Source organism: Manacus vitellinus, unplaced genomic scaffold (genome assembly GCF_001715985.3).
Source record: "Manacus vitellinus isolate BGI_N305 unplaced genomic scaffold, ASM171598v3 scaffold_15_pilon, whole genome shotgun sequence".
Classification (NCBI taxonomy): Eukaryota; Metazoa; Chordata; class Aves; order Passeriformes; family Pipridae; genus Manacus; species Manacus vitellinus.
Window position 1 is genome coordinate 11,552,204 of NW_021939122.1, and position 10,088 is coordinate 11,562,291.

Sequence of the window (10,088 nt, forward strand, 5' to 3'; positions counted from 1 at the left end):
TCGCACTTGGTTGCTCCTTTGCAAAGCAAGATTGCAGTCTACCCCTTTGCAGAGCAAGATTGCAGTGCTGCCAGCTTCCATCCAGGCATGACCAGCGATCAGCTCAGGCTGGACAAGCCTCTGCCAGAAGCCACTGATCTCCCATGGGAGATGCCCACGGCACAGAGGGACTGTCAGGGTGGCCACAAGGGGTGTTGACCCTTTTGCAAGCCTAGTTCAAAGCAGACACCCAAGGACTGCAGCTGAACATCTCCAGGCTCTGCCCCATCCCAGCTGTGCCTGCTGAAGCTACCCAAAGCCGGTGTCAAGAGGATGCTCTGGCTCTGGTGATCATCCCAAGAGAAAGTTTCATACTGCAGTGGCATCACCCCTCCCAGCAATGCAGAGATGCTGCTGGGGCAGGGCAGGGCATGGATCAGGCAGGGCTGGATTTGGGTGGTTGGGGTGCTCCAGGGATGCCCAAGGCCCCACATACCTTTGCTGGCTGCCCAGCACGGTGACAGGGCTCGGCATGGCCGGTGGCTTTGCCAGGAGATGGCACTGTTTAACGGCTAATCACAGTGGTGGCCCAAATCTGGACTCTGGGATGGAGGCTTGGATGCACCACAGGAAGTGTGACCAGCAGGTCCAGGGAGGTGATTCTACCCCTCTATTCTGCTCTTACGAGATCCCAGTTGGAGTCCTGTGTCCAGCTCTGCAGCTCTCAACATAAGAAGGACGTGGACCTTTTGGAGTGAGTCCAGAGGAGGGCCATGAAGATCCTCAGAGAACTGGAAACATGCTGAGAGAGTTGGGCCTGTCCAGCCTGGAGAAGTCTCCAGGGAGACCTTGGAGCACTTTCCAGTACCTAAAGGGGCTACAAGAAATCTGGAGAGGGACTTTTTGACACAGGCATGTAGTGACAGGACAAGGGGGAATGGTTTTAGCTGAAAGAGAGTAGGTTTAGATTAGGTATTGAGAAGAATCACAGAATCACACAATATTCTGAGTTGTAAGGTACCCACAAGGAACATCAAGTCCAAGTTTGGCCCTGCACAGCACACGCCCAAGAATCACACCATGTGCCTGGAAATTCTTTCCTGTGAGGGTTGTGAGGCACTAGCAACAGGTTGCCCGGAGAATCTGTGGACTCCCCATTCCTGGAAGTGTTCAAGACCAATCTGGATGGGGCCCTGAGCAACCTGGTCTAGTGTAAGGTGTCCCTGCCCATGGCAGGAGGGTTGGAACTAGGTGGGTCCCTTACCACCCAAACCATTCTATTATTCTGTGTGCCCCCTGCCCTGGCCCAGACAGGGGCAGGTCTTAGCACCCCCAAGGAAAGGGGAAGGACAAGACAGCCTGTGTTTGCTACTGGAGTATATTTACCTGCCAAACTTGGTGGAGTTTCCCTGCAGACCACAAAACCCTGTGGCTTGGTGACTGCTCAGAGTTCCTTCTTCCAGGTGAGTGCTGGGCAGCACTGAGGGGGTGTAAAGATGAGGAAGGCACCAGGTGTGTCAGGTCATCCATCTCTGGGTCAGCCACCAACCATCTTCTGGCCCATGGTGGTTTCTGGAGTGATCTGGGATCCTGGATGGCACCCCTGCACTGAAGGCTGGAGTGGTGGGAAGTGCTGAAGCCCCACCAGCCTGGAGCAGGGGCTGGGTGCAACTCAACTGCAGCTTTGGGGCAGAAAGCAGCTGTTTGGGAGGCTGGGGGGGCTGTTTTACCTGAATTTCCCCCAAGCACCCAGAGCTGTGAGTCCACAATGGGGGTGGCCAAAATGCTTGACGGTGGCAGGGCAGTTTTTAACCACACGGTTTTGGCTCCATTAATGTGTGTCTTCAGGGTGTTTCAGGTGCTGGCAGGATAAGCCCTCCTTTCTTTGTACACAGGCTCACAGTGACCTGTGGTGCCCTGGGAGGTACCCACAACCTGCTTATCCCAGGAGGTGCCTGTGCGGCTGTGTGCCCCGATCCTGTGGCCATGGTAGCACTTCCCAGTCCACCTGACCTTGTCCCTGGGCTGAGTGCAGGCACCGGGCTGGCAGGAGCCACTCAGCCCTCTCTGTCCCCAGAAAGCAACCACCCCAAAAATCAGCCTGCAAAGGAATTTGGTGCTGCATCCTGTCCCACATGGACACTAGGTTTGGTCAGGTCCACAGGACCCTCCACATTCCTGGAGCTGAGGACAGCATCTGCAGAGCGTGGGCAGACACCCTCGCTGGGGCAGGGGCTGCAGGAAACATTGGAGCAGACAGCAGCAGAGGTGACCAAATGTTCTAGAGCCAACAAATAACCTCAATTAAGCTCTGTGGCAGTGACCGATTCCAGCCGTGCAGCAATATTGGCTCCTTTAATTTTTAAGTGGCTGGAAATGGCAAGACTGGGAGCTGGGATGAGGGGACATCAGCCCCCTCTCTGCCCCTGGAGCCACTTTGCTGCCCCTCATCCTGGAGGGAGCAGAGTCCAGATACTGGCTGAGTTCCAGCCTGCCAGTCAGGCAGCCCTTTCCCAGACTGGGATCTGAGGAAACAGGGAGACACAGCCCCTGTTTTGGTTAATTTTGGCCAAGGGCTCTTGCTCAAGTTTCCCCCTCTCTCAGTCATCACATCCCTGTTGCCCTTCCTGCAGGAGCCAAGAGCGTTCCCTGCCAGGGTACCACAGGGACAAGGTGTGAAGCTGAGAATGGCAAGGACTGAGAATGAAATGCAGATGCCCATGCATGGCATCATCCTGCAGAGCATATGGAGAGCTGGGATGGGGGCACGGCCCATGTGACACTCCCCAGCCAGCCCACTGCTGCATCCACACCCTGCACGACCTGGATTTGTGCCGACACGGACAGGGTGAGCCTGGCCCTGAGGAGGGTTGGCATGGCAGCCTTGGCCAGGGGCCAGCCCCAGGCACCGGCGGGGAGCCCAGTGAGCAGCTCCTGCCTGCTGAAGCACTGGGACACTCTCAGATTTCCCCATGGCAGCCTCAGCCTGAGCATGGCCCACTTCCACCAGCTGATTTGTGTGCGAAACAGGGAGGAGATCAGGATGGGTAACACTGGCCCAGCTTCTCCAAAAGCAGATTTTACACCCAAAAAAAGCAAAATAAAAATCAATGGCACATTAGTGTCCCCAGTCCTTCCTGAACACTCTCCAGCTCTGACATAGCAGCCCCAGGAGGATGCTGTTACGCTGTTAGAGGGAAGGCGAAACTGAGACATGGGCAGCTTTTGCACTTCCCCAGCTGAAAAAGGATTTGCTACCACAGAGGGCAGGCACTCCAGCAGGCAGGGCAGCAATGCTGATGGCTGTGCCCTGTCAAGTTGTGGTGCAGGGGCCAGGGCTGGCCCAGCCTCACTATCTGCAGGAATTTTTGCTCTGCTGCCAACTCCAGACAAATCCCTTTTATTTGCTTGTTCAGGTTTCAGTGCTGTAATTGAGTCGTCTGAGCCAGCTTTCAAGAGAAAGAGGAAGAAAAGAAAAGAAAAAACAAGTGAAGGAGAGTAGTGCGGTGTCCTAGCCACCAGCCTCATTGCATCCTGCCTGCTCCTGCCTGGGGACTGGCCAACTCCTTCCTCATGGGATCTGGCTTCCTGCCTCAGCCCACAGCTCTGGACCTCCCTGGAGCGGGGACTGAGTAACTGGGAGTGGTTTGGTCCATATGGATGTTTTGAGCCCCAGAAGTCCTGTATATGCTGCTGGTTTGGGGGGAAAACCATCCCTTGAGTGTGAGCTCAGCCCCAGAATGCCCATGGAAGGGGTCCTGACAGCCCTTTCTGGGCACAGAGCAGCACAGTGCAGCTCTGAGCTTCCTTTCCATGCTTCCCACAAATGAAAATTTCCTCTAAATCACCAGCTCTGAGAGGTAGGTGGGATATTTTTTTTTAAAGATAGCTTTTCCAGTAGAAACTGGTGCCTCCCTGTTCTTCCCCACCTAGGCACAGAGCTGCTCCATACTGACAGGGCTGTGGTCACCTTGATGGAGGCCCCAGTGTCACAGAACCTAGGACCCCAAGATGAAAGCAGTGGAATAGGATCCAAACTGATGTGGGTACAATTACATGGCTTGATGCATCCCCACTGCACAGGAGATGGAACCCCCATCCCCATGTGGGGTGAGAAGGGCAGGACCCACACCAGGACCAGCTGTGAGCACCAGAATGGGCAGGAGGGCTCCTCGCCTCAAGCACCCCCGCAGTGGACAAGGTAGCATCCACAGTGTTTGCACCTTCCCTCACCCCCATAATCATCCCTGTGGATGTAGGACAGCCAACTGGCCTCTTGGCTTTGACCTACGTGTATATTTTAAATAACATTAACTGAAACGGCAAAGAAAAGAGCTTCATGGAAGGGAAAGCATGAAGTCAGTCAAAAAAAGCCAAAGTGTTTCTGACCACAAGGGTAGTTGGGCTGGAGAAAAGACAGCACTGAAAGCCACAAGTGTCTGGTTTCCTCAAATCACTACTTTTCTGGTTAAAAACAAAACAGAAGAGAAGGATGTTTTGGCAGCAGGTTCCTTAAACCCTGGGGAGAAGCCGGGCTGTCTCTGTGCTCAAGGAATACAGAACAGACATGGGGGTGACACACTGGATACCACAGCCAGGTCCTAACCCTCTGCTCCAGCTTCCCCAAAAATGCTTTTTAAAGGGCAGTGATGCCCCTGCCTTGCCCTCACTCTCCCAAAGGGAGCTGTCTCCACCCCCGGCACCAAGTCCTCATCGCACACGGCACAGCTGTCCCCGCAGTGTCCCAACTGCCACCGTGTCTCCACTCAGTGCCAGAGGACAGACCCACCCTGCTCCAGGCAGAGCTGCCCCTGGTCCCAGCCCTGTGCTACCAACCAGCCAGTATCCCCTCCCCAAGCACCCTGAAACGATGTGTCACCCTATCCCCCACCCTAAAAAACAGGCTGGTGTGCCAGGATTGTTTGAGAAGAAGTTTTGGGCTAGAGGGTGCTTGCTCCAGAGATGTCCCCAACACACAGGAACTGTGATTGTGGGCAAGGTGATCCCTGCAGTCAGACATCCTGTCTCTGGGCTAGTAGTAGTCCTCCTCACTGTCCCCGTAGTCCTCGGGTGTCACATGGGCCTTCGGCAGGGAAAAGCTTGTCAGGTTGAGTTGGTCTGAAACAGCAGCATGGGGACAATGTGACATTGCCGCCCTACAGTACCTGTCCCCTCCCCCACAAGGACCAGAGCCAAACCATGCATAGCAGCTTGTTGGGGCATCCCCAGCACAGCCCTGTGCTCCAACACCTCCCGCTGTACTGCTGCACTCGGCCCAGACATCCCTTCCCTCGTCCCCATAAGAGCATGGGGACAAGGACACGGTGCTCACCCGGTGTGAAGACAGTCAGGCTGGCAACTGCCACCACCTCCCCGACGCTGTTCCTGGCGAAGCAGCGGTATGTGCCCTCGTCCGTCACCCGCACACCCTGAATCTGGAGCCAGCCTGTCACTTCATATTTCTGAGGGCCACCTCTGAACTGCAAGAAGGAGGGATTTCGGTGAGCTCTTGTGGCAGAAACAAGGGGGCATCTGTGCCACGGAGTCCCGAGTCCCCTGTTTTGGCAGGCAGTGAGGTCCCAGGATTGCTCTGGCAGCAACCTTGCTATTTTCTGTTTATCCACAGGAATAAATAGGCTTTTCCTGACCCAGCTGTGCTGCAGCTGTGTTTGCAGGCTGCTATTATGGTGCAGTGGTCAGGGGTGGAGGATAGTAGAGTCTCCTCCAACCAGACAGGGTAGCCCTGCTGGGGTGGAGATCCTTGGTCAGACCCTGCAACAGGCTGTGGGGAGGCTTAAAGGGCAGAAAGATGGAAAGGGACCAGCACGTCACACCACAATGGTGCCAGGTTCCACCAGCTCTCCTGGCTTCCCACATCCATCCCACCATAGTTTCCTCCCCATTGGTGCCTGGCTGAGGTGGACAGCCCCTATGCCTCTGCCCACACCCTCTAATAGCTAGGTGTGCCCAGCTGGGCACTATATTTGGGGCTGGCCACAGGCAGGATGCTGACCCCTGGCCTGTCAGCTCTAGGAGGGGAGTCCTGCTGGTGTGAAAAAAAGGGCAGGGACTGCCTGGATATGCTTGTAGGACTAGAGGATAACCCAGGCTGGAAGGCACTCAGGAGGGCCTCTCCTCTAGCCCTTCCAGTAGGGTTGCAAATGAAGCCAACAAGCAGAGCAAACTAAAGGCAGGGAGGTGGGAAACTACCTGCTGCAGGACTCTGCAGGTCCTAAAAAATATGAACAAGTTCAAAAACTACTAGAGGAAATTGCAGAAGAGAGCTATGCTGATGGCTCCTATCACCAAGACACCAGCCCTGGCTCAGCCAGTCCTCATTGTATGCAGCCTCCAGTCACCCCTTCCCATTCCCAGGCAGCCAGGCTTGGCCATCCCCTGAGTATGACCAACCACTGTCAGGTCCGGTTGTCCATGAGCTCTGAGAAGCACTGGGTCACCCCTGGCCCGTGTCCAATGCCCTAGGCACACCACTCACCTGGACAGAGATGTGGGGGTCATCTCCAGGCAGCAGCATGTCTGTGCCATCCTTCCTCCACTCGATGGATGCCATGGGGTAGGCGAAGACCTCGCAGCCAAAGATGACGTCCTGCCCAGTGATGTTCCATGTGTCATAGGGAGGAGAGGTGATCTGGGGCTCTGGGGAGGGGGTACAGGAGACCAGGGTGGGCTCAGAAGAGGTTCCATCCTTGGCAGGTTCCATGGGCTCTCCTGGGCTGGTCTCTTGGGCAGCAGCATTTGGTTCACGTAGAAATGCTGGGACCCTTCCCATGCCCCTCCTCTCCCACCCGTGGCAGACTCTCACCATTCCCCAGAACATGGTCGCTCCTCACAGCTGGGACTGGGGACTCCCTCCCCAGCCCATTGGGGTGCTCATCCAGCCCAAGGCAGCTGGGGATGGATGAGGTAGATGAGCTTCCAGCCAAATAAGGCCTCTGCTCTGACACAGGGCTAATGCCAGCAATGAAGGGAGTCAGCAGGTCCCCAGCTGCTGGATAAAGCCAACATCTCTAGGTTCCACATCCCTTCCCTGGAGAGACAGAGTGAGGACTACCCTTCCAACCCACATCTGTTCCACAATCTGGCCCATAGCATGAGCCAGAGGTCAAGGGAAGTCTTCCCCTCCAAATACACCTGGGAAAAAACTCAAGAATATGATGATCTACAGAAAATAAAGTCAACCTTGACACCCCTCAGGCTGTGGTGACAGCACTGGGTGACTTGTGCCAGACTGGGCAGGCTGGGACACAGCCCCCCTACCAATCTGTCCCTCTCATCCCCCAGCTAAGTCTTAAATGGGAGATGGAAATCACACAGCCAAGTCAAACAGACCCAGGTTTCCATTTGCAGGAGGCAGGAGCATTTCTCGGGAGCAATGGGCCAGTGTGAACCCAGCACTGCCGCCAAGAATTCGCTAACAATTCCCTGGAACTTCCCCATCTGCTCCAGCAGGATTCATTGCTTCCCATAAACCCCACTCCCTCTTGGCAAAGCTGCTCCCAGACCTCTCCAAGAGCTTGATCCACAAGGGCTGCCCTGGAGCAGCAGGATGGGAGGACTAGGGGACACTGTATGGAGCAGCCCCCAGTGCTGCCTTATCCCTGTGGATGCTGTGGGTTTGCTGTCAGGAGAAACAGTCAAGCCAGACCCCCTTGCTCGTCTATTCCCTAGAGGTACAAGCCTCCATCCATCCTGCAGCTCCAAGGGCACTACCTGACTCGCAGGGACCCTCGTGGGCCACGGTGAGGTTGGCATCAGGGTGGGCATGGGCAACCTCCAGGAACCTGCAGATCTGGGCATAGGTTTTTCCGTCGGAGCCGCAGAGGGCCAGGTGGGAGAGGCAGGCACATTGGGGCTCAGGCACCTCTCCATGATGCAAGTCCCCAGCATCCAGCCGGCACTCCATGTGCTCCCCACACTTGCCGTAGAAGTGGTTGGTGTTGTCCAGGTCGCAGATCTGTCCCTCCAGGTTGGCACATTCCCAGCAGCAGTCACAGGCATCCCGCACCGTGCCAGCCAGGCACCCACGCAGTGTCGGGCATTCCTCTGGCCGGCACTCGGCGCAGCCCTCCCCTTCCTCCAGCAGCCGCTGCCAGCCCCGCTGGAGGTAGTCAGAGGTGCTGGGAAAAGCGTGGCCCAGCTGGAGCAAAGCCCAGTGCAAGGAGAGCAAGGAAAGCACGAGGCAAGAGGAGCTGAGGGGCTTGGCTTCAGACATCCTCATGATAGCTCCGCTATCCCAGTCCCACTGTCACTTGGATGGGTATCTCTGGCACTTTTCTGGCCTCCCTGTCTAGATCTGAGGAGCCATTCTGGCCTGTGAGGAGGGAGGAGGTGTGTTACTGGTGCAGGAAGAGTCTCCCCCCCTTTGGCTCTTGGCTGTCTTGCCCTGAGTGGCAGTGATGCTTGATGTGCAGGGGAGGGTTGGTCCCACCTCTCTCACCCCCAGCACCGCAGCCACATCCTTCACACCCTGGAGCTCCCCAACCAGCTCCTGCCCTGAGATGCTGTACAACTTCTGATTGGATGAGGTTGCTGACCCCAGCCCCACCAGGTTTCATTCTTCTTCCCTGGCAGACCAGCATGCAAAGTCCAGCCTGTTCTGCCCCCAGCATGGCCTGAGGAGCCACAGGGATGGCAGGGCACTGAACAGGCTGTTCTACATCATTATGGCTCAGCTGGTTTGTATCCTGCTCCTCACCTGCTCACTGCTCTCAGGAAGCTGCTCTCATACCCCTTTTCTTTACCCATCAGTTTTCAAGAGTCACAAGCCCTTTTTCTGTCCCTTGCCATCCATACAAGCACAACGGAGTGGCTGATCCTGCAGACAAGGTGCTCTTTCTGTGCTGGATGCAGCCAAGCCAGGAGTATGCTCCCAGTCATGCTTGGCTTTTGTTCTCCTTCCCTCCCTGCACTGTAACCCCTCTTTATAGGCATCACCCACTTGAGCAGGGGAAAAAAACATCCCCCTAGGAAGGCTTTGTGACCCTGTCAGTCATCACACAGGCAACTGAGGCTGAGCATGGAGGAGCTCAGTGCACAGATGGGCAGCCAGTGGACTGACAGCAGACCCAGTGCCCAGTGTGGTCAGCCTGTACTAGCACAGCGGGGTCCCTGTCCCCAAACCCCAAGCCTGCATTACCCACCCAGGGTAAGCAGGGGCTGATCTGCCCCAGGCTTCTCATCTCTGCTGGGGGGGACATGTGGAGTCTCAGAGCCTGTCCCCAGAGAGGGTGACAATGAACCAAACCCCTTTGTGAACATCCTCCCCCTGCTCTCAGTTACACCCTGGCTGCCTTCCCTGAGACGAGGTGAAATTATAGTCCCCTGGCCCAGGGTGACCCACCATAAGCGAGCGGGGCTGAGGAGGGGACCCAGGTGGACGGGCTAGCCCCTCCCCTCCTGCTGGGAACAGCACCGAGGAGCAGGCTGCAGCCCTCCCAGCTGCACCACCCCCCACTAACGCAGCCCAGAGCTGGGGTGGGGTGGGGAGGGTGGCCCGGACAGTGGCTTGCGTACATGCACCCCCCGGATAACAAACCGTGAAGATCTGACCCGTTTACCTGAGACCACCGAGCCCCCCAGGGGTGGAAAGGGGCAGGGAGTCCCTGTGCTGGAGGCCCCTCCGTCCCACTCTACCCCAGTCTGTACGAAGCAAGGCTGCATCCCCCGGTGGATGTGGGGGGCCAGAGAAAGGGTGGTGAGTAACTGCAGAGTTGGTCTCTGGATCCCCACGTTGGGAGTGCAGACACTGGCGGTCCTGGATAAGTACTGGGAAGGGGCACGGCGTCCCCTGGGGTCCCCCGGGAGCCACCCGCCATCAGCCGCCACTTACCGGAGGCGCCGGTGCCTGTGGCCGCGGGTGCGCAGTGGGCCGTGGCGGCGGGGGCTGCTGGCCCCCGGGGCTGCTGGCCCCCGGCCGCTCCAGCACCGCCGTGATGTCAGCGAAACGTGAATCCCCCCGCCCCTCTCCGGGCCCGCAGCCCGTCCCTGGACCGGGACACGGGCTGGCCGGCACCCCTTCCCTGCCGGGGTCCCGACACGCACCGCACCCTGACCCCGGGGCTCTGCCGCTTCAGCCCCCCGGCACCTCC

At 57.1% G+C, this 10,088-nt stretch overlaps 1 protein-coding gene across 1 annotated transcript; it reads right to left on the bottom strand.

Annotated features, from left to right (window-relative positions):
• Positions 1-4,896: 4,896 nt before the first annotated feature.
• Positions 4,897-9,887, bottom strand: KAZALD1 (Kazal type serine peptidase inhibitor domain 1). The gene is made up of 5 exons (XM_018068938.2): positions 9,830-9,887; positions 7,711-8,311; positions 6,476-6,636; positions 5,312-5,459; positions 4,897-5,097 (listed from the first exon to the last, which is right to left on the bottom strand). Exons 2-5 carry the CDS (start codon positions 8,216-8,218, stop codon positions 5,012-5,014), a joined length of 903 nt encoding a protein of 300 aa, XP_017924427.2. The 5' UTR covers positions 8,219-8,311; positions 9,830-9,887; the 3' UTR covers positions 4,897-5,011.
• Positions 9,888-10,088: the final 201 nt, after the last annotated feature.